The 23,947-nt window shown below is 39.7% G+C and overlaps 1 protein-coding gene across 2 annotated transcripts; it reads right to left on the bottom strand.

The window, feature by feature from the left end:
- Nucleotides 1–1,241: 1,241 nt before the first annotated feature.
- PPP1R10 (protein phosphatase 1 regulatory subunit 10) lies at nt 1,242–23,254 on the bottom strand. Of its 2 annotated transcripts, XM_007439734.4 has the most exons (19): nt 22,496–23,254; nt 12,205–12,322; nt 11,710–11,796; nt 10,976–11,111; nt 10,574–10,625; nt 10,377–10,454; nt 9,785–9,955; nt 9,498–9,603; nt 8,522–8,631; nt 7,883–7,983; nt 7,636–7,783; nt 7,198–7,359; nt 5,675–5,921; nt 5,148–5,223; nt 4,498–4,695; nt 3,935–4,049; nt 3,538–3,645; nt 2,793–3,398; nt 1,242–2,349 (listed from the first exon to the last, which is right to left on the bottom strand). In XM_007439734.4, the coding sequence occupies exons 2-19, from the start codon at nt 12,309–12,311 to the stop codon at nt 2,240–2,242; spliced, it is 2,718 nt and encodes a 905-aa protein (XP_007439796.1). In that variant the 5' UTR covers nt 12,312–12,322; nt 22,496–23,254; the 3' UTR covers nt 1,242–2,239. The 2 variants fall into 2 exon arrangements, with proteins under 2 accessions (XP_007439796.1, XP_007439797.1); XM_007439735.4 differs by lacking the exon at nt 4,498–4,695.
- Nucleotides 23,255–23,947: the final 693 nt, after the last annotated feature.

Genomic DNA, 23,947 nt, shown 5'->3' with positions numbered 1-23,947 from the left:
TTTGCTAGTCTTATTCTAGCCGAAGTTCTGTACTTGAACTTTGCTTTTCCTTGAGTTTCTGTATTTTGGCCCTCAGCACTTTTACTGTGGAAGAAGGCAGTGCTATGGAAGATAAACATGACTCACTCATTCTCTCCACACTGAATCCCGCCTAGCGTGTCCTCCCCAGGAAACAGCTCAATAAAAGGCAAGACTTGCAATAGTACTGAAACTTGAGATACATCAGAAGCATAGTAGTGAAGGAGATGGAAAAGCTTACCTACCATTAGAACCAATGGTGACTAGAGGAACAATCAGCCTTGCATTCCTTAATGTCCAGTACATGGAAGGAGAATGCAAACTTGCTCCAAATTATTTTAAAGAGCAGATTAGTTCAACAGAAAAAAAAAATACAAGCAGAAAAAGCATGGTTTCAACCTGACATATAACAAAATTATTTTCCACAGATCATAGGATACAATTCTAGTGGTACTTGGGAAGGATGGACAACACACAGGAAATAGGATGTACTGCATGCTGTGGAAAAACACTGGCTTTTCCTTTAAAGTCATTTTGGTACCAAAGATAAAGTTCAACCGATTATACTCATCTACTCATTCCATTTGACTGCCCTTACCCTGTGTGTACACACCATCTCCCAAAGAAGCTCACGTGGTTCACAAACACCACTGAGGGCCGTAATAGTTTAGATTTAGCAGAATTGATCTTATTTTTCCAGGTCTACCTTTCTACTGAGCAAATAAATATTTGCCCTATATCCCTCTCCAGATCAATCAAACAACACTCAAACATTTTGCAAAAGAAATGGACATGTTGGAACTTTTAACATTTCCGAAAGAACGCATATGGTCTTTGCTGAAATTCTTCCAAAGAAATGCTGCAACCCCTACGGAGCAACCTTTACTGGTGTGATTTTTAACCCAGGGAAAGGGTGTCAAGGGCTGGGTGTAGAACCCCAATAAAGGAACCCCACACAAGCAACTTCCAGCAAGTACTTGCTTCATACTCAGGAGAACTGCAAACAGCCCAGAACTGAGTATGTGGATTCCATTCCCTCCTCCCACCCCCACCCAGAGAATAGTCCTTGATGATTTTTCCAAAAATTGTTCAATACATCTTCAAGCTCTATGTAAACTAGCTGGTTCATTTACACTTTTAAGACCTGGAACACTATACTCAATTTTTTGTCAATACAATGCAATTTCCAAGCTCAACAATGAACAAGGCCACACTATTAATGGTTAAATTAGATATTTCTTTTTCACCATCTTTATTACTAATGTACAAAATATACAAAACTTAGAGCGAGACATTTTGTTCCCCCCAGGAGAGGGGTTGCTGCACCCACTTCAAGATGAGGGGAGATGAAAGATGTTGTGAAGAGTCCACATCTTATGAGACTGTTTAAAAAACCCACAACCAACAATGTAAATCAGGAAAACAAAAGTTACCCCCTAAATCATTAGTCTCCAGGTTGAGTTTTCACAGAAAACAGTTTGTAGGTTTCCCCCAATGGCAGACTTAGCACCAAGGGAAACCACATCTGTGCAGTCAATAGGGCACTGCAAGGGGTATTCTACAAAGGGGCAGATGGGGCATCATGGTTCAAGAGGGTATTGTGTAAGTGGCAGCTGCTGGAAATCCCCGTTCTCCTACAGGGCCTTTAGACAGGAGCAATGGATCTCTTGCCCTTGCATCTCCCAGAATGATCCACAAGCAGTTGCTGTAACCTCTCCCCTGCCTTACACACATGTTCCTAAAAAGGAGTTTTCCCGCTGATGCCAGCTCTTCCTCCAGACCAAAGCAATTCTTCAGTACAAGTCTGGTTCCTGGGAAGCTGAAGAACCCAGCACAGAGTCAAGTCAAGGCTGTGAGCAAGAATATCCCCTTCCTTTGCTGGTTCCACAGGAATATTTACACACACTGGCTTTTAAAAACCCTCTTTTAAGTCTCTTGTGCTTTCAAAGTCATTGGTTGCCTCATCTCCCCAGACAGGGAGGGGGAAGATGCCTCCCAACAGTTTCTCTTTTGGGGGTGTGGCAGTTCATCAGTAGCAGCAGATGCGGAAGGAGGAAGTAGTCACATTCCCTTGCTCCAAGCATTTAACGGGCCTCACAGAAGCCATAAAAAGCAGATGCAGCATCAGTCTGAAATGGGAACGCAAGGCCAAGTCCAAGTCAGTGGGAATGTGTGCTGATGCCACAGTCAGCAGAGGCAAGGAGGAAACAGGCTCCTCGTGCTAGGGCAAGGGCGGCCCGTTCACTCCAGGGTGGTAGAAGGCACAGTTGTTTTCGTATCTGCAGCTGCCTTTCATGGTGAAGTGACGACATACGGGACGCTTTGACCTATCTGAAAGACAGAAGGGAATAAACAGAGCTGTCAGCCACAGCAGCAGGAAAATCCAGGAACTTCATACGTATCACTTTTCTCAGCAAGCCTATCATTCTCCATCTATCACAACTCCACCCACAGCCTGGGAATGTAGAACAGCACTACATTTGAGCAGCACTAAGATCACAATTTTAAAATGGCAAAAAGCATGGCATTAAATAAAAGCAGAGCATTAAAATTAGAGAACTCTATTTTTGCCCAGCCTAGCTTGACATTACTATGCTTTAAAGTATTTGCTTTTTAGAAGAAAAGAGCAGCCCCCCCTCAAAGAACCCCTTTATAAAAGGCCACCCTTACTGGCTTCTATGGCTGCCTGCTTCCCCATAAAACCTAGAATGCTAAACCAATCCTCTTAAAAATCCCACCCCAAGGGCACACGAATTAATATTTCCAATATTTACCTCCACCATGGCCGCCTCCGTGCCCCCAGCCGTGGTCCCCTGGGTGACCTCTGCCATGGTCCCCTGGATGTCCCCTGCTGTGGTCCCCTGGATATCCCCGGCCGTGGTCCCCTGGATGACCGCCTGGATGTCCCCTGCTGTGGTCCCCTGGATGGCCGCCTGGATGTCCCCTGCCGTGGTCCCCTGGGTGGCCCCCTCCTCCGTGACCTCCATGGCCACCGCTGCCGTGTCCCCCTCCATGGCCACCGCTGCCGTGACCCCCTCCGTGGCCACTGCTGCCGTGTCCCCCTCCATGGCCACCGCCCATGCTGTTGTTGGGAGGGCCCCCCCTACCATTGGGGGGACCACCACTCCGTCCACCTCCTCGCCCTCGGAAAGGAGGCTCTCCACCTCTGCCACCACGGCCACGATGGAAAGGGCCGGGGCCAGGGCCGGGGCCAGGACTGCCACCTCTCATGCCTCCATGGGGCCCACCACGCATGCCACCATCAGGAGGATCCCAGTATCCATCATTACACTGGGGAGGAGGTGGGCCCATCATCCGAGGTCCATTGGGCACACCAGGGCCTGGAGGCATGTTAGGGCCACCTGGGCCTCCATGTGGTCCTAGGGAAGAGAGAAGAGGCATGAAGTAAGTGACTTCAGACACCGTAAGACATCCACCCACGACCTACAGAGCCTACTGTAGACTATCCCCTCTTCTCTTGCCAGCCCATCTTGTCCTTATTAACAGATCCCCACTTACCAGGCATAGGTCCTGGCCCTCCAGGAGGAAAGTGTTGCATATTTTTGGGCCCTGGTGGGAATCCATTGGGGACCGGGCCAGGTCCTGGTCCAAGCAGCCCATGTGGAACTGTAAGAAAAGCAAAGAAGCTGTTAATGAAACCATTACCAGAAAAGGATGGCTGAAAAAACAACAGCTAGCTGGACTAATACTCAAATTTGGCTAAGATATATATTTTTTTAATGACACTAGGTAGACTTATATCTAACTGGGTCTCCATTTTCATATCTATACAAAGAAGAATTCAAGTCTGACACATCAGACAGGCTTATGGGAAGAAAAGAAATTCAGCTGAATGCCAGTTAACAGCTAACCAAAATCAACCTATCCATAACTGGACCACCAGCTATTCTTTTACCTCCTGAAGGACCTGGTCCAGGCTGGCCCTGCAAATTGCCGAGCAGGTGCTTGATCTTGTCAGAATAATCTGGTTGCTTCATCAACTCTTCTGTTTTATGATTGTTTGAGCCACCCTGCACAAAATGAAAGAGAAATTGTGCTATTAGAAAATGTTTCGTTACTTGGCCTGCCCTATCTCCTTTTGCTACTCTGATCCTATGCATAAACCTGCTTAAAAATCCTACTTGATACAAGTGAGTGATTCAGTTTTGTATCCTTCAGGCACTAGGTCTGACCTAGAGCAGAAAATGGGTTTCAAGAAAGAATCCCATTTATCAGCTTCACTTACTGATGATTTGGAAACTCTCCTGTTCTTTATATTATCCTACTCTTGTCTTCTGGAACCTACATCTTTTTGGAGGTGTTTGGGCAACACGAGACAGGCAATCTGGGGAGTAATTTGGGGTTCTGTGCTGTCTTCAAGGCAGATGACAACTGTGAATCAAGGGCCGGTGTTCATGTTTTCTCAATCAGTTAGCGTTTCTACTATTTAAAGAACTATCCTATGACGGCTCTAGTTACCATGATGGAGGTGAGAATCTCTTGCATGTTGATGGAAGAGCTGGGGTTGGGGCCCTGCGGATTCTTGCCTGCCCCCATGCTGCCCATGAGGTTGGCCAGGACCGGGGGCAGCTTGGAGCCCCCAGCTCCGTCCGGAGACTGCGAGGCGGTGGATGGGTCGAGTCTTTCCTCGTAGGTGGCCTCATCCATGGAGCATTCCTGAGAGAGGTGACAGAGGAGACACAAGGAGTCAGGAGGGACTGGCTGCTGGGGAGCTGGGTGCTCAAACCCGGGGTGGGGGAGACTGGCAATAAGAACTTGGGGCATACGAAAGAGGGGTGGCTGGGTGACCCTAGGGCAGAACAGCTATGTTAAGGGATGTTCCCCATCTCCACTTTGTTTCCGTTACACAGAAAGGAAACGGAAACACAGAGAGGGGGAAAGGTTACAGCATACTGGACTTCCAGTCCCCTTTTAGAAATTCTTCGCTCAATTTATGGAACTTGGGAGCCTTATCTATCAGTACCCTGAGCTAAAAAAATAGTTGTCCTATTTTATATATAATTTAAAGACAAGCCCTAAGTAACATTCCCACTCTACTGCAGCCCACTTAGCTCTTTCTTTCTGTTCAAAGCAGGGGGTGGAATAGAAGAGGGACAGAGCATACTTACCTCATCTAAAGGAATCAGCTTGGGTGGCACTGGCTCATAGGACTCTGGGTCTGGTTCATGAGGGCTGTCAGGAACACTGGAGAAAAAAAGATGAAAAAGATCGGCTTGGTGTTAATTCAGGGCAAGAAAACAATGGATCAATTTATATAAGCTAAGATAACTGAGTCTGGAATGTTAAAAGTAGGTGGTTTAATTCTCTGGCCAATTTATGAATAAAAATTCTCTTCTTCTACCTTCCACAGAAACATCAGTGGGACAAGCACAGCAAGAACTGCTCAAATGCTAAATAGCACAGAAAAATGGGACTAGCCATATGATTCCCTTCAGCCTTTTTTCATTTCTCAGCAGCAATTCTTCAGTGCTCTCCTCCTGAATACATTCCTGAATTAACCTTTTTATGTTTAAGTCATTACTTTTAAGTCAACTATACATAGATTGAGGTTTTTTCCAGCTAGGGAACAGCCTAGGATCTTGTATTATGTGACCCTCCACACACACATTTCAATTCTGCCAAATAGTTTACTCACCTCTCTTTTGAGAGAAAGATTTCTTGTAAAATGCCTTTCTCACGCTCAGCTTGAGTGAATTTCTCCTGACTGCCACTTCCGGGCTGAACCAGTGGAGCAGGCAAATCAATAGCCTTTGGATACACCCAGGGAACCTTCTCTTCCATAGCGTCGTGGCTAAGCCGACGGGCTGTCTCAAAGGCATGGCGATCCAGTAGTATCTCTCGTTTGGCAGCCTCGCCAAAGTCCTTGATCTTATTCACATTAACTGTAGGGATTGATCAGAGAACATATTCAATTTATGTTTGTTTATTTATTGAGTTTATATGGTCACCCATCTCACTTGCATGTGTCTCTGGGTGGCATACACAATGAAAACACAATTAACAACCACAACCTTCAACCATTAAAACCAATTAAAAAACAGTTAAAAGCTACAGTTAAAAAGTATAATAACAAAAAGACAGAGGAGAGTGCAATCTAAACTTATACACAGTGCAACCGTTTAACGGGCTCCATACTTCCATGGGACTTAATAAAGTTCCAGTTCCATGGAACTTAATAAATGCCCAGGATTAGCTAGCGAGCAAAACTTTCTATGTCCACAACATTCCCTAAATATTTTTAAAATAAATAAATAAATAGTGAATACACACACACACACACACACACACACAAACAAACATTTAAAGTTAAAAAATCCTAAAAAGTGAAGCACTGGCATATATTTGAGATCTTGGGCGATTTACTATCTTTCAAGCAATCATTCTGCCTTCCTGTAAAATGGATGTTTTGTGAGAAGTTGCATTCATTATAACAGCCATTTTATCAAGCCATCCAAAATACTTTTTAATAGTCTGAATGTGCCCAAAGTTGGAGGTTTCATAAATTATTTGTCCTATTCCCCCTACTGCGATTATTTTAAAGATTTTTGCCATCAAATACAGCAGAAAAGGCCTAATTCTCCCTGCAGGAGAGGTGACACTTTAGTACTTGAATATCAATACTATCATTTAAAAAAAAAAATGACTGTTTGCAAAGAGAAGCCTAGGGAGAACCCAAGAATGTTTTGAATCTTTGTTATTAAGCACTCAAAATCAAAAACATAGAAGTCAACAGGATTCAGTCTTTTCGCTTAGTAACTCCATGCTACAGAAGTCTTTGTAATTCATTTACAATCCATCTTTTGATTGCATAAATGCATTTTAGACCAGTGGTTCTCAACGTAGGCCATATGTACATCTCTGAGGACACCATCCCAACTTAACTGCCAGGCTTTTAATACATTTGTCATAATCCTCACATCTCATTCTGTGCTAGTTTCAGAAGCATAAATATGGAAAGTTACTAGAGTTTGCAATAATTATCTTAACAGCAACTAGAGGGGGGTGGTCACAGAAGTAAATGTGGCTCAGAAGGGGGTCATGAGCAAATAAAGGTTGAGAGTCCCTGCTCTAGACAGATGACAGGTATAACTTTTGGTTTTGTGAGGCTTCCCAGTATCTTCTCTGCAATTTTCTGTTCAGAAAAGGGAAAACACTCACCTCTCTCTGTCTCATCCAATTCAAAGTAGAAATATTCCCGCAGTTTATTCTCCTCAGGCCAGCTCACTGTTTTTTTCTTTTTACCCTTCTTTGTCAACTGGGTTGAATCAGCTGGGCTCTCAGTTGGCTTTGAATCCAACAAACCTCCATGCTCAGAGGAATCTGAAAAAGCACCCATCCATTCAGCAACAATATTTTAAAGTATAATATATGCCTTAAGTACTTGGAATATCAAAGGAAAGAAAATCTACCATCACTCAGAACACCTTTGGCTGCCATGGTGCTCCAGATACCCCTTGCATAATGAACAACATGAACCAGCTGGTTAGTACCTAGTCAAAAGTTTGCTAGCCTAGGCAAGCAAGATGGAAAAATATCATGCCACAGCTACAGCACGTCTTCTTGTTATGCTGAAGGCACTCTTCTCCCCTCACTTACTTGTCTCCATGGGTTCGGGCACCTCCACAGCTGGCACAGGAGTACCAGGTCGATCCACATCCATTGGCTCTGAAGCTGGGTTCAACTCAGGTGAAGATGGCTTGGCAGCAGCGGTTTCTGGGACTGGCTTCCCTTCAAAAGGACTTGGCTGTGAGCAGTGAGAAACACATACAAAGCCAATTAGCTGATTTCTAAATTTAAAGCCATCTCTGTAAAAGTAGGATTGCTGGCTCTGCACATTTCTTACCTTAGCTGCAGTTGGAGACAGGACTTTCTTTTTCTTTTTGATCTTGATTTCTGGGACAGGGGCAGAGTTTAGGGCATCCAAGAAGCCCAATCCTTCCATAGCTGGAGAGTAAATTGAGAAGGGCTTGAAAACCATTCTGTACTAAAAGCTTCCTAATGATATGGCAGCCTTCCTTTCCTTCTCTCCTGAGCCACCACTACTGTACTGATGTCCTAGTGTGGCACATCCTTCCACGCCTCCCCCGTCCCTCCTCAGTCAGCACCACCAACATTCTTGGCTTTTACTCGCTCTTACTCCCCACCATCACCCAAAATAACTTCTGCCTGGAATAACTATGTTTTACTCTAGATTGAAACAAAACCGCCCTGTTTTGTTCTGTCTATAAATCAAAAACATCCAAAATTCACATATTTCAATTTGGACATAAATTGTTCAAAATCCAGCTATTCTATGCATGGAACATTTTTTGCACAGAATATTTGTACATCCCTAATAAATGTGAAAAGATCTGAGTTGATGGGGGAATTCAGCAGTTAACTCATGAGCAAGATCAAAACACTGGAGTTCCATTCTCATTGCCTCTAATCTAGCCCATGTTACTCCTTAACTCCATGGGTATGAAAAAGGAGAAAGTCTTACGCTGTGGGGGGATGATCTTCACTTTAATTTCCTTGGTAGCATTGGGGGTGGTGTTGAGGGGTTTGTATTTCTTTTCAGCAGGTGGGTTCTCACAAATTGGGGTTGATGTGCTATGGAGAAAAACAGTCCTCAAGTCAGTCAAAAGAGAAGACACTGGATTGCTCACCGGGTTGGTAATATCTTTCACACCAAACAGATTCCCACTGTCATGTATACATTTGATCTATTCTGTCTTTAGCAAAAATATAAATTTAGAAGAAAAAGAAGTTTCTTCATTGTATACCATTTTGTGAACATGCTGGGTTTTTTCCCTGTGACTGTCCCTAACTCCCTTGGTCCAGCCTATCTAAAGCAGCACAGGACTCTCTGGGCTGCAATCAAGGCAGATCAAATGCTCCCCATTTTTGTGGGCTGATGGACACATTTGAAATGTTAATGGTATGTCACAGGAAGTTTTGCAAAGCAGCTGCTATAGAAAAGCTTGTTTATTTGGATGCAGAGTATCACAAAATGATGATTTATCAGAAGGGAACCTAGTTGGTGTTCTCCCTGACATCTCCTACAATGCTTCCTATTTTGGTTTGTCTTTTTAAAGCCAGGATTAGATTTCTGAGAGCACTTCCTAAATACCTAAATTTTTATATCCAATTATGTCCTTAAAATTAATTTTTGATTGTTTGAATACCAAAGTAATTACATTCCAGCACATATACTAATTGGAGAAGACTAAGTTCTTATAAAAATGCAAACTGAACAAATTATCCTGCAGTCCTAACCTCCAAATATTACTTCTCTTGTTATACATACGAAGCAAGAGGCTTCTCCTTCCCACCAACTTAAACCAGCAAGTTTGGGTTACAAACTAGAAAGATGCAGGCTTACAAAGTTTGAACCATCACATTACCAGGTTCAGTCCTACATAAGATAAATTAAGAGACAAAGATGAAGAACTTTCGTTCAAGGTCATAATACTTACTTCTGTCTTTTCAGTGGTATTGGCTTCAAATTATATTTATCAGAGGTTACTGCAGCATTCATGTTCTTTTTCACAGGAATGAGTGATGGAGTCTCCATTTCCAAACCTACAAGCAAGCAGCAACAGTAACTAATAGAATAATTTGCAATGGCAAATCCAAGAATCCCAGAATGTTCTGTAAGCATGGATTTAGCTGTTCACCCAAGGCTAATGAATAACTCTAGCCAGGCTAAATTAGGATAATTCTAACATCATTACAGAGCTGTAACAATTCTCAGTGCACTTACCTGTGGAACGGAATTTGGCATGGCTGGGTGCTGTGGTGCGGAGAGATTTTGGTTTTTCTTTCTTCTTTTCAGGGGTCTCCTCAGGCTTAGCTTCTGATTTGGCTTCCTGAGGCTTCTCCTGAACAGGTGCTTTGCTTCTGTTTTCTTCCTTTCGTTTTTTCTTTTCTCGTTCTGCAAAGAACAAACGAAGCCAGGAGCTTAGAAGGGCTAAAGAATTAATGTTTTCTAGCCCTTCTGAAGGCACCCCTTTTACAATTCAACATCCAATCACATTTTTGGCCTTTCAGAAGTAAATGTCTAACATTACAATGTCTGAAAATACATAAACACAATTTATGCTTCTTGGCCTTTGGGCTAAGATCAAGAGTAAAAAATGTAAACAGCACAGGGGAGAAGAGAGAGAGCTTATTAATTAACAAGGAATGTTTAAAATGTTGCTTAAGAATATATCCTTCTAACCTGACCCAGAATACGAGGCAGATGATATGTTTTAAGCAGGTAGCAATACCACACATTATTACCACAAGAGTCTGATTTCATTACAATAAAGCTGTGACAGTCCGTGCTTCTATAAAAACACAAAGCCGCTAACCTGTAGGCTGGGAGCTACTCTGAGAGCGGATCACGCCCATCCAGTCACTGACCAGTATGGAAGCCAGTCGACGAAGCTCTAACAAGGAAAAAACGCACAAGCACTCAATTAATTAAACAAATTATTTCAAATGTAAGTCTAGAAACTCAGAATGGTGTCTGGTATCAGAACTCTCTGTATGGCCAAGTGACAATTACCTTCATCATCACTTGACTTGCTGAGCTGCTTCACCAATTTGGCAGTATTGTTCTGAAAAAAAAGGAAAAGGGACAGTCGGTGTTATGTGACATAAAAACCACAGGGTGTACCACTGCAGGTTTGATCACTCCTGCCACTGGGAGTATTGTTTTGAGTACCGTAATACAGCATTCCTCAACCTTGGCCACTTTAAGCTGTGTGGACTTCAACTCCCAGAATTCCCCAGCCAGAGATCTTGATCTCGAAGAAAAGCCACACATGACTTTTCTTGAAGAAAATGATCTTGAAGAAAAGTCAAACCCCACAGCCCTCCCTCGACACCTGGAACAAAACATTTTTTGCCTTGATCTTGGAAAGGTCAAACCAAAAGGACAACTTCCAACATTGTTTAATTAACTCACTTGTTTCAGATGATCCACAGTCAGAGGTAAGTGTTGGAGTGTGAGTAGAATCTGCTGAAGAAGGGGGACATTACTGGATGCTTTTGAGCTTGTTAGCCACGTGTTAAGGAGCTTATAGCCACCAACTTTGATGAATCTGTAGAATGAGGAGACGAAGACTTGGTTCATATGTAAAAGGATATTATAGCTTGCTTAAACACAGGCTATGGAATAGCTACAAGTAGCTGGATACACACTTTAAGCCAAAACCAAGCAAAAATCACATTATTGTAATGACTGTAAAGCATATGTAAAGAATATTTACAGAATACACTTACTTAAATTGTGTAGTTTCTATTTTGTTTCTATTTTATAATATTAGATAAATGTATTCTCAGAATTTCCAGGAATAAGGAGTTGGAACTTGAACGTTATGTCCTTCTACCCTCGCTATCATCACTGCTCCCATCTACACTCACATTTCAGAATCTTACACTCCTCCTTCATTCTATTCCATTCACAAGTTACCAGTGTCCTGGAATCTGACTGAAAGCAGATCAAGTTGAACAGCTATGCAGAAGAGTGCCAAAAAGCTACACTAAAGCCCAAGGGATCAAAATAAAATAAAATAGTAACTCAATGGTACTGCTAGCAAAATCCATTAAAAAAAATACTAGCTTTTCACACATTCAATATCTTGCTTTTGAAATTAGCAGACCTAACTTCATTCCCCACAAACATTCGGCAGAACTTACTTCGAGAGTATATCTTGTGCTCGGGTCTGCAACAGAATGTTCAAGTAGATGCACCGACTGACCATCTTCTGCGCATCTTTCATTAAACTGAAATGAGAAAAGTCAAGAGTGGAAATTTTCAGTTTGATTGCAAATAGAATGCCTGAAGGACTAGTCTGCCAAATGTAGAAATGCCAGTTAAGATCTGGGAGAAATAGCTGGGGGAAAAGGCAATTAATCCATTCAATTACTCCATACCTGAATACCAACATCATGCGTAACATTAACTCTAGGAAATTGCAGAAAGAGATGTTGGACAATTTTTCTGTTTAAAAAAATAGAAGAACTGTCAACTTCCTTTGACTTTTCCATGTAAGCAGCCTATAATTCATACCAGTACAGTACAAAGAAAAATAAAACTTGGTCTCAACAAAATATTAAAGGTAGTACACTACTGCAGTACTCCAATGTTTTTCAGTTACAGGCAATTAATGGATTCTTAATACTAACACTTACTTAAAAATTTTAGTGATGCCTTCATGAGTTTTGATTTCTCCATCTTTGCCAAGGAAACAATCCAGTCCTTTGAGGAGCTCCTTCGGGTCTATGGGTCTAGAACCCATGTTTGTAAATTCTGTCAAACACAGATGATTGATATTAAATTCTTCTTTGGGAGGAAAAAAATCTACAGAACTTTAAAGATATTTTAAAAATAAAATTCCCAAAAGTTAAACAAACTTTGTCATTGCAGAATAGCAAAATGCAAAAACACACGGCAACAGGTTGCTGTCCCAGTAGGTGCAAAGTATTATCATATATCTTCTAATTAGTAAATCCTTCTATGGGGATTCTTGAAGTTTTGGGGACCAAGTAAGCATTTCACTTAAACATACATGATGATTTTGGTAAATGAAAAACAAAAACAACTCGCAAACCCTCTTAAATTCTTATCTTTACTTGACCGTAAAACTACGAAGAGTCCATTTCTAAAATATGTAGATCTACACAAGTATTCTGTTGATTCAACTAAAATGGAGATCAATTTGTCTAAAATCCATGGCCCTATTTAGTCCAAATCCCAGAACATTATCTGCCTGCCTTATTTTCCAAAGAGGATACTACCGTTTCTCCTGCCCCCAGATTTGCCATTTATGTGTCTTCAGTTTAAAAAAACCAGTCTAATGTAGTATGGATTTCTCAGTGCACGTTTATTCAGAAAAAGTCTCACCAAATTCAGTTTATTCCCAGCTAATTAGGTAAGGTATCAGAGACTGTTCTTTCTTGATTAAAATCAGAGTAACTTTTTTTGGTGGTGGTATTTCTCCACACCCACACTATTTGTTTTGTAGCATTATAGCACACAGAACAGCACTGCATACGAATACCTGCAAAGGACACTTAAGGATACTACGTGAGCTGTTACAAATAACGAACTATCCCCCTGGTACTCCATAAACACGTTATGGATCTCATTTGTCTGTCATCAAACTGATACAGCTCAGTAACTGTCAGATTTCTGCTGTCCATGTACTGGCGTCCTCTAGAAAACCCATTTAATTCTGTTGGATTCCCTCAGCTCTTGCTTACTAAATGACTGCCAGAAGAAATTCAAATGGCAAGTATTTAAAGCACCTTACCATACATGGTACAAATGTCCTATTTGCCCTCAAGTCTTAGTGCTCAGTGGGAATCAGCTAGTTGATTGCAAATTATAGCCAAGGGCAGTGTTCTTCTTAATCATAGGGTTTGTTGTTTGTGCTAGGAACTTGTGTTTAATATCACTTTCTGTGAGGCTGTGTTATGTAGTTCAGAAACCTGCTACAATTCTTTGGTTAAAGAGCAGAGTGTATTTTGAAGACAACTATCCAAGATGGTAGCATCGACGACGTGTTTTTAAGAATAAACTTGCGTTGCATGTACTTCTTGACCTTTTATATTTTATGTATATTCTAAGAACAGAATTTTAAATATGTAAAATTACAAATGAAATTTAGGTTTATCTGCTCCAATTAAATTTGGGCCACATATGGGTGACAGCCACTCAAAACTGTTGGGCCCTAATTTTAACTTCTATTTGTGCTTAAAGCAGCTTTTTCTTAATTCCGAATGCATTTCATCTAAAAGCTTTAAGATATGAAAACATACTACCCACAACTGGCCTTTCCATCAGTTTATTAGGCTCTGAATGAAAAAAAGCCCACACTGTCCCATGTTAAGGAGCAGGTTGCTAATTCCATGGTAAATGGGGTGCTTTTTGGTATCACCCCATGGCCCTAAAGGTGTACTTCTTGAAATTATGGTAGCCTGTAGTTTAACCATCTTCATTTTACTGGATTAGGTGTAGACATGTTCAGCAACAGGCTTGCAATTGCATTAAAAAGTATGCAGACAGAGCATAACCAGGCGCATCTGAGGCAGTTCTTTCAAGTATGATGCAATGAAACTGTCCATCTTAATAAATGAACACTTGTCCAGGAACACTGCCTTTTGAATGCAAAACGCTTGAGGCACAATAAATGTACCTTACTGAAATAATCTATTATCTTATGTCATCTTGCAGCAATACCACTTTTACAAAATTAAGTATAAACTTTGGCCTTCCCTATTAATATGCTGAATTATTTTTTAAAACTTCCCACAGCATTAAGCAACTGCATCTCTGCGGTAAAAGCAACGACTGGCAAGTCAATGGAGCAGTCTTCTTTGGTGATATTTTTCACAGCAAATGTCTTCATTTCTTTTAGTATAGCAAATTGGACTAAGCAGATATCCCACTTTTCCAAAGCCATGTAGATTAGGTTTTGAATAGAAATTATTTTCCCCTAAAGCAGAAGGGCCCAGTTCCAAGTGTACTCCTATGTTTTGGATATAGTAATTCTAAAGTCCTTGGCCAGAAGAAATCAGTATCCTGTTATATTTTCGTATGGAGGAAAATACTATCCAGGAACAGATGACAGCGGAATGGGGATTGCAAAGTTGTTACCAGCCTGTGGTGACTTGTAGAGTCCTTGAGTGGCTTCAAGTCCAGTTCTGAAGAATTGGTATTGAAGGTCCGTATTTGAGTGTTCACCCAGTAGTGGAAAGGCCAAATGAAGTGGGCTTTGGAGACTGAACTCCCCTTTCACCCCACAATATGGCCTTCCACATGCAAGGCAGCAATACATTGTTGAGGAAAACTTGCACTGATGAAACTTGGGCTCAGCCTGCTTTGGTGAAGAGGACCTCAGTCTCCAGAGCTGTCATTCTGGCACTTTTTCAGCACTACAACCCCAGGAGAGAGTTAAAAAATACAAATGTTACTTATAATTTATGCCATCTCAGATTCTAAATCCCCACAGCTGTAGTGGTTTTGCCAACAGTACTTTGACTCTGAGGACACCTACCCCAGCAAGCAGGGGAAAGTATTCTTTTGATTCATACTGCCCTTGATGACGATTGCCTGATTAAAGACTGAAATCCTGACTACTAACTGAAGTTCTGTTAGTAGCAAATCATAACATTTTAAAAGCAGTATTATCACATGGTCCATAATGATGCTGTAGATTTATTTTCTGAAATAGGAGGCAGGCTTTCATACTTCTGCTTGATCCTCTCCTCTGCCCCATTTGATCTGGCATGAAGATTGGGGGTCTGCAGCTCTATACATGAAGTAATTCTGAGTATTGGGTATATTACAGATCATATGAAGTTGAGATTCTAGGCTGTTCTAAAGGTCTACCTTCCTTAGCCAACGGATTGTAATTACAACTTTACTACAGGTATCTAATGCATGCCAGAATTTACACCTTTATGAATATTAGTAAGGAACTCCTACGTAATTTGAGAATTTTACATTATAAGCCAATATTTTTTTTAAAGAAGCGAATACTTAGAAATCAGTGTGGCCACCATCTTGAATTTAATCAAGGTTTACAGGATAAAGCTTCACTTTTAAGAAAACAAAGAATCCAGCAGCACCTGAAAAGACTAATAAATACATTAAGGCACATACGCTTTCAAGAGATAGTATCAGACACATGTAAGCAAAGGGGGCAATTCAAGAACATAAACCTTTAATTTCTCCTCCTTTTAAATGTTTTAAGGCAAGGGGGACACAATATATCAATTAATTCAAAACTAATTTGTTTTACAATGTTCACCCCCAACCAAGGCCTTCTAGAATTCTGAGTTCAATTTTTTTTCCTGTATATGCACAAAAGTGCAGTGTTTTGACTCAAGTAGTATACAGTTACGTCTCACAAAAGATTTCTGCCTGATCAAAAGTTAAGATTCTGAAAAACAGAATTTCACTTAAAGAAAGTTTGGTTTAAAATTTTTGAAGACCTAAAACTTAAACTTCAGCTATTAAAACTTCATAGGAATTACAGGCAATTTAGCAAGAACTCAAGAACTATAATTAGGAGGTATAACTACAAAAACTATTTCTTTTACAACTATACAGAAAAAAGAATAGAGATTATTTCAAATTAGGAAAATCAGATGTAACCTAAGAGCATTTGGACTAAAAGGATGAGTGATTAGGCCAGATACACCATTTTAGCAAAAATGCTCATTCTTTCAACCAAACATGTTGTTTATCCTGGTGCCTATTTCAAATAATGTCTGTTTAGACTGCAGTTTCTAATTTGAGGAACTAAAGTGGCTACCCAGCTGCCATTTTAAGTTTACATGTATGTTTTAAAACAGCAAGAGATTGAATAGGCAGTTTTATGGCAGTAAATTATTTGAACTGTAAGATTTAACTATTAAAACCTCCGCTTTGAGGCAGGTTCTAAAAATATAAAGCTATGAAAAAGGCACTGTGTTAAGATATACTAATCAATTAGGTTATATATTAACAGCAAATACTACCTTTCAACTTATTTTTTTTTGCAGCTGATTCTATCTTTAGTGCATCTTTACAGTTAGCAAGTCTGAATAGACAACACAAGTTTCATTCCAGATTTATCAAAAAAAAAAAGATGAGTTTCAAAAACATTCTGAAAATGTGCTTTATTATTAAAGCAGCTGGCCCAGTCAGTAACTATATATTCACCTGGAAGCATCTCCCACTAAATCTGTTTTCAAGTATACAAATACTGAGCGAAACTATATTGAACAAAATAAAAATTCAAGAATTATCAGCAGTTTGAAAATAATCCAAACTTGGAAGTTAAGTAAAAAGCAATGTTATATACGTTAGAATAAGCAGCTTTCTAATGTAACTACTAGTTAAATTTGACACCATTTATTCATCATAATTCCAGTATGGAACTGGGCTTCCTATGAAGCCCAGCACTGGTCAACATATGCTTCATTGATAATGTTCCTAATTAACCATGCCATTCTTCCTCACATCTGAAATGTGACTGGTCTAAGAAACCAAACTTACTGACTCAAATCTGAAGTTGCTGAAGATCATGACAACATGCTTTGTTGATAGTTCTGCACTTAGCTAAATCTCAAGTAAAATATATGCATTACATTTCATTGTTAGGAAAAAGAAAGACTTCAGAAACTAATTCTACCCAATTTCTTTCTTAATCATTAAAATGTATAACTCTTGCAACTAAAAAAAGTTGAATTATCAGAAGTAATATTTGTCATCCTATTTTTATTCAGTTTACCATGGATGTGAAAAAAATCTAGTCACATGTAAGCTTAAGCTTTACACACAATAGCCTCTAGTCCTAAATATACACATAGGGAAAAGTAACTGCATCATAGGCCTTATTCCATTTTTCAATTTCATTTTAATAGTATGTATGGAACTAATTTTATTACGAAGGACATCAACAATGCAGTGACTGGGCTAACAAGCACTGAACAAATTTTAGATACATTCTACTTGCATCCTACATTGTTGGTTTCCAGATGCTGCATATATAGTATGTTTAAAATTAAGGGAATCTTTCTCTGCTATTTCATGATCACATACTTGATTTGATAAACACTCTAAAAACAACAAATTCAGTCTTGTACAGACATTTGTTAAATAATTAACAAACTTCTTACAACAGTTCAGTTATAGTACTGCCATAGTTCAGTACAGAAACTAATCTGAACAAATCTACACTCATCAAGTGACAATATTCTTTAAATGTTTCTCTAACCCAAATTAATTTTTAGAAGCTATACGTTCATTTGAAATCTTTGGTCTCTTATTGTTTCTCAGTTTTTAATACTGTTTATATATTTTATACCCAGAGCGGATGGGTTAATATAGTAGACAGTTCTTTAAATTTAGAAGTTTAAATAGGTTACCTTGATCACATAGGAATCTCAATGGAATAAAACATACATGCTATTCTCATCTTTCCAAAGATCAACCTTTAAAAAGGAGATGGGCAAATACTAAATATTATATTTAGCTACTTGCTACCACCACTGTAATTGTCAGACAATTGCACAGTAACTTTAGATCCAACTTGCAATGCAGGAATTATAGTTTTTTTGTACATTGTTCAATGCAACAAACCCAATTTTAATAGGGGTACCTACAACTAACGTCTAAAACCATATAAATTTGATAGGAATTGTAATGGGGGGGACCTCCAGCATATCCCACCAAGACACTCCCATCAAAATAACGAACAGTAGGCTGTTAACTGTTCTCAGGTGCAAGCCAGCTCCTTGCTATTAAATTGCTTTGGTTATCATGCAAAGAAATCCTGGAGACCTTTTCAAGAATCCCAGAGCCTGGACCAAAAACAAGTTAACATTTAAGCTCTCAAAGCCTGGATGAAAAACAGAAAAATGAGGGGGGACTTGGAGGGGGAGAGGCAAAGTATAGGCGTTAGAAACACAAACATTAACTATTTATCTATTTTGCATTTGCCATCTCCAAAGTGCTCCAATTCCCCTGAACATGAATTATCCAGGATTTGACTCCAGAGAATCATTCATTTGGTACATTTAGAGAATAGTTTCAAGATTTTAATCCAATAAAGCTACACTTTTATATCCTACAATTCTATTAGTCAGCAAAGTGTTTTAAAATGTGTTCCCAAGGGAATTACTATCAAGTTACAATTCCTGTATGTTTTACTTGCTATTACAAGTACTCAGTTCATTACTGTAGTGTGCTGAAGGCCCCTACTCCAAGAATGTCTTGTCAAATCCATCAATTGCAGAGATAGTGAATTATAGCAAATAAATCAATTCCATTTGAAGTCAGAATTTCTGGAGTGACAAGCTGTTTTCATGTTCAATCATAAAGAAACTGAATTAATATCTAAACACTCTAATTATATTCTGGGTTAAGCAACCACGGAAGCCATCTGAGCCTCCTTACTACAGTAGCCTTTGAATTAGTAACAATGTTTATAAGTAATATGATCTTCAGGCATACTTGGAAGCATATCCTTTTAAGGACCAGTTTCCAAACATATCAAGCTATGAATTAGAAGCTAAAGGCTGCAGTCTGGAACATCTTTTAGGAAAAAAAAGTGGCAATACTGTATGCTGCCCAAACACCAAGAATTCCCCGATAAATTAAATTGGACATAAACCTGAAGTACTCTTAAGCACTCTTAAGTGGACTCATTTAGGTTTCAGTTTCCATCCAAATTACACTTACATGGAAATTAGCCCCAGTGAAATTTCCAGTAAGTATGCTCAGGAGTGGAGGTTATATTCTTTGTCTATATAAAATGATTATTTTCTCCTAAGAGATACCTCTCCATTTACATAGTACTCAATAAGCAGGGGAACATATTGCCATGTTGAACTATTATCCATCAAATTTATGGCCAGGTTCTAGTTCAATCCCAGATTTCCTTCAGATGTTTAAAAAAACCCAACTTTGTCTTATATAAAAAGAGCAAGCAAAGTTAACAGGGCTGGCTTTCCACTTGTGTTTTTACATCACAGAAGGAATTTTACCCAGGTTGCTCAGTCTTATGACATGTCATTGCCTCATCTAATTATTGACTGACATAATAATGTAGCTGTAATATCTGATACAGGAGCTAAGCCACAATAGTAGTTAAGGCTGGAGTCTGCGGCAGCACAATTCTGTGAAACTATACAGTAGCTTAACCTTCCAGAATTAAAATTTCAGAATCCTAAACAAACCAAGATTCTAAAAGCATTGTTTTCTGTCCATAGAAAGGGAATCCTCCGAACAATGGATTGGGGAGAAAGCCTTGTATTTCCCTATGTATCTTTTCATTAATTTGCTGGAAGGCTGCTGTGCTGTTATTCAAATCAACACTTGTGTAAAAAATCTTAACTTCAACAGTTAATTGCCCATTTCACACATCAAACATTAATATTCACCTATTTGTTAGCCCACAAGATTAATGTGTAGTTACAGCTGTATTAACCCTTACCCTATTTTGCTGTAATTTAAAATGCCTTTTACATTGTGCCTTAGATTTGTTACAAACTGTTGTAGGCTGTTCTAGTCTGAGATCAGAACTTCACAATCAAGTATTTTGAAATACATTTGTGAATTGTACAGAAAACAGAACACTTGAGATGGAACTGTTATTTTCTGCCAAGTTTACACTCAAGGCTGCCTTATCCAGCAGCTTACCTATTCCCCACCCTCAAATTAAACTGACTTTGTTCTGAACAGAGCACCCTGAGATCTTCTTGTGCGTAATGAGGTGCACCAATTACCAAAATTTTATAGCCAGAACAGTATCACCAATAAAAAAAAAGGGGGGATGTTTCTATATGAAATGCTACCACCGGAGGCATAGATGGAGGCATTAATTTCTGCTTTGTGAAATGTTTCCCCACAGTATTAAATAATCATTGCTTAAATGAGGAAAAGTCACAAAGGCAGCATTTCTTAAATGCTATCTGATGTTCATGCAGACCCATTTAAGAAACTTTTATGGAATTAACCAAGCTGGGAGGGAGTAATTTTAGCAGCCTCAGCAGATTGGCAAACATTAACACCCGTAACAGCCTGCATGCATCAGTAGGTGTCACTTCATGGTGTTGACATGGAAGAGAACAGCAGCAAAAATAAATAAATAAAAACCAAAGTGGTCTGGAACAGAAATGAAGGTTGTGAAATGTAATTAATACCATAAAGATTTTGCTTACCAGGTGGAATTGTGGCTGTTCCCCTCCCTTTGGTGAGGTAATACAAGTAGCTGGATTCCCATTTTTTCCTAATGATCACTTCTTTCCTAGTACATTGTACAGGAACGGTGGAATGTGGCAAATTAATACAAGACTTACCCCCACCCTCAGTCCCTTTGTGTACATGTGGCCAAAGAAAATGAAAATACAACCCCCCTCCCCCTTCATTTTTTTTGTAGTTCCAGCAAGTGTCACTGACACTAAATATTGGGGTCCAGTGGTAGCATTTCATCTCTTTAACAGTTAGACCTGACAAAACTAGGAAACATGCTTCCCTGACCCATATCCCATTTCAGAGACCTGAAGATGAAAAAAGAGGAAGGGGAAAAGAGGACACAAAAAAGGTTGCCTGTCTATCACAAATATAGGCACTTAATTGTCTCAAAACAAATATAGCAAACACGTAGATATCACGGAAATCCAAAGCTCTCATGTGATGTTGAAACCTTAAAAAAACTCAGTGGATTTATGATAATACTTTGCACTTCTATCAAGCTGTACCTAGATATTTCCTACAGATGAAGCAGTAGTGGAAGTTTGTTAAATCGTTTTGGAAAAGTGACAAAATGGTTAGCCAGTTCTCCCCTCCCCAACTGCTTGCTCTGGGCTCCAAACACAAGCTATTGAAGGGGAGGAGCTTGCTGCAAGCTGCTTACATCAGCTCTTGAAAGCCTCGTGGGTTCTTGTATAGAAAGAAAGAAAGAAGCAGCGCCGCCATTTTAGAAGCATAGGCGATTAAGGAAAAAAAAGCAAGAGGCTTCAGAATCTAGTGAGAGGAAACTATATAGCAATACAACCCCCATCACATGCACAAATTCTATCATTTTATGTCAGTTCTATCAGCTAGAACCTATTTAACACAGTTGAAAAAAGGGGATCCTTGCTGGTGAGTGCTGGAGACTCAAAGAACCTCTAATTATTCACCACAGTAGGGTCAATACCTCCTGCCCCCTCCTGTTTTTTCAGTAGATGAGGTAGACGAAATAAAAATGGAAACATCCTGTAAAGGAAAATTATAATGCTGCTTGTCAGGGACAAAAAGATTAAAAATAACACTGCCATACTGCAGCGAGGGGAGTGAGAAAAAAAGACGAACATTTTAAAAGCAAATTAAGATCTCACTTGAATCCAATTGGTCTCTATTTTTCTATTAGCGAGTTTTTTTAAAAAAAATATTCGTTTAAAACGATTTTCCAAACTCATTTTGCAATCTTTATTTCTAGATTGCCTTTTCAGTATTACAAACCTACATATACATTATAAAACCTTCACGTTTAAAAAACACAACCCCCTTAACATTGACATACTTAGAAATATAGGTGCTATGACACATCATCCCATCCTTAAAAATGACTCGCTTCTTGCTACTACTGTACTTATTGCTTTCTTTGTCCCAACTCTTGCCCTGCAATCTTTATGTACAGATTGCTTATTTAATTCAAAAACTTCTTGTCTCCCACACAAAGAAGCAGCACTTTATAGTTCAGTCACCACCATCTATTATGTGGGAGCTCATTAACCCTTGACAGTCCTGGAGATGATGGATTTTCTAAGAGACCATCATTCTCCTTATATATACATTTTTGATGGCAAAATGCCTGCGTCTTAAGGGTTAACACCTCAAACAAAACCCACTTTCCCACAATTTTTTGTCTTTTCTTCGTGCCATTAGCTCACTTCGACACGGATGAATTTTTTTTGGTCAGTTGGTTGAAAATGCGACACTTACTATCCAATTAATTTTCTCGTCGACAGCGCCTCAAGGTTTAGCTTTTTTGGATTAAGCTGTGTTTTTAAAGAAAAAAATGAATTTGGTTTTGCTCATTTTAAAAAAAAGCAACTTTTCGTAACAAAAAGTTGCTTGATAAAAAACATCAGGGAAAGTTGTTGCTAAATATTAATTTTGGTTTATGTTTTTAGTGGCAGTTGTTCTCCTTCAGATCATAAAGAATTTTAACAGCTTCCCAATACAGACGATCAGAAATGTAGATGGCTTTTTTGTGTGTCGTCTCAGAGGCTCAACTGTGGGGGAATTTTTCTTTGTTTCACGAAGTTCAACGGTGTCTCAAGACCAAAGGAAACCTATAAAATGAAGCAAAAAATTACAATTAAATTCCAAAAATTTAACTTTAAAGCACGAAAGAGATAGCGTTTGTGTAAAAATTGCTCTTCCTAAATTTATCATATACTAAAACGTTTTTATCAGGTTGAAAGAATCAGAGGAGAGGAAATAAATTATCGGACGATGTTAATTTACGTTTTAACTGCTCACTTTTGAGTGGCTCGGGGTTTTTTGTTAGGGAGAACTGAGTAAGGGCTTTCTTGAAGGTTCAAATTACCTTCATTATAGCCTAAGGAAAAAAAATAGTATTTGCAAATGTCAATAACAATGTATTGGGGGGAGAGAGGAAATAAAATTATCAGACCGTAATGCCCTTTTGTCCCCTCCCAAGCCGTTCCCATAATAACGTTGGCAGAAACACCGTACTCACCTTTAAACAGACCCCAGAATGGCCGAAGGGAGCGCGCGCGGAGGCTTTTATACGAGGCCACTCCCTCCGCTTAACGCCTCCTCCTACCGTCGCGCGATGCGTCCAAAGAACAAAGCCTAGGCCGTCTGCCCCGCCCAATTGGGTCGCCGCGTTAGCCTAAATAGGGGATAAAATTTATATCAATGCACATGGTTCGAATTCTATTTTGAAATGCAGTCCAAAGGTCTGCAAAAAATTAAAAAATAACGTGGATTAAGCTTGTGACGCAGTTAGGAGATCAGGAATGCGCATGCGCAAGAGGGTGCCAGGCTGTCGTCGTTAAGTGCGTGCACGCGCACGGCTACCGTTTCCTTTTCGTGGAGGCTGGGTGCGAGAGGGCGAGATGGTCTCTGAGACTGAGCATGCGCATAGTTTGGTCGATGAAAGCAGAGCCTCCGCCCGAGAATAACCGTTCTGCTCATGCGCAGTAAGGACCAGCGCCGTTGGCTTCGGCGGCTTCCGGTGCGGTTTTATGTGGGGGGAGGGGGGAGGATTGGGCGAGTCAACAACAGCAAAAGGTACCGAAGTAGAAACAAATATCTATTTAAATTAATTGTGAGATTTGCTTGCAACACATGTGTGATTGCTTCTGGAGTTATCTGAAGATAATAGCTAATTAAAATGATCTGTCCTTGGAGTCAGGGCGGGAA

The sequence above is a fragment of the Python bivittatus genome, unplaced genomic scaffold (genome assembly GCF_059951505.1).
Source record: "Python bivittatus isolate LINGU-HERP-01145 unplaced genomic scaffold, Pbiv_v1 ctg000080_np1212, whole genome shotgun sequence".
In the NCBI taxonomy this organism is placed as follows: domain Eukaryota; kingdom Metazoa; phylum Chordata; class Lepidosauria; order Squamata; family Pythonidae; genus Python; species Python bivittatus.
The sequence above is the reverse complement of the archived record's forward strand: the minus strand, read 5'-3'. Positions and strand labels throughout refer to the sequence as shown.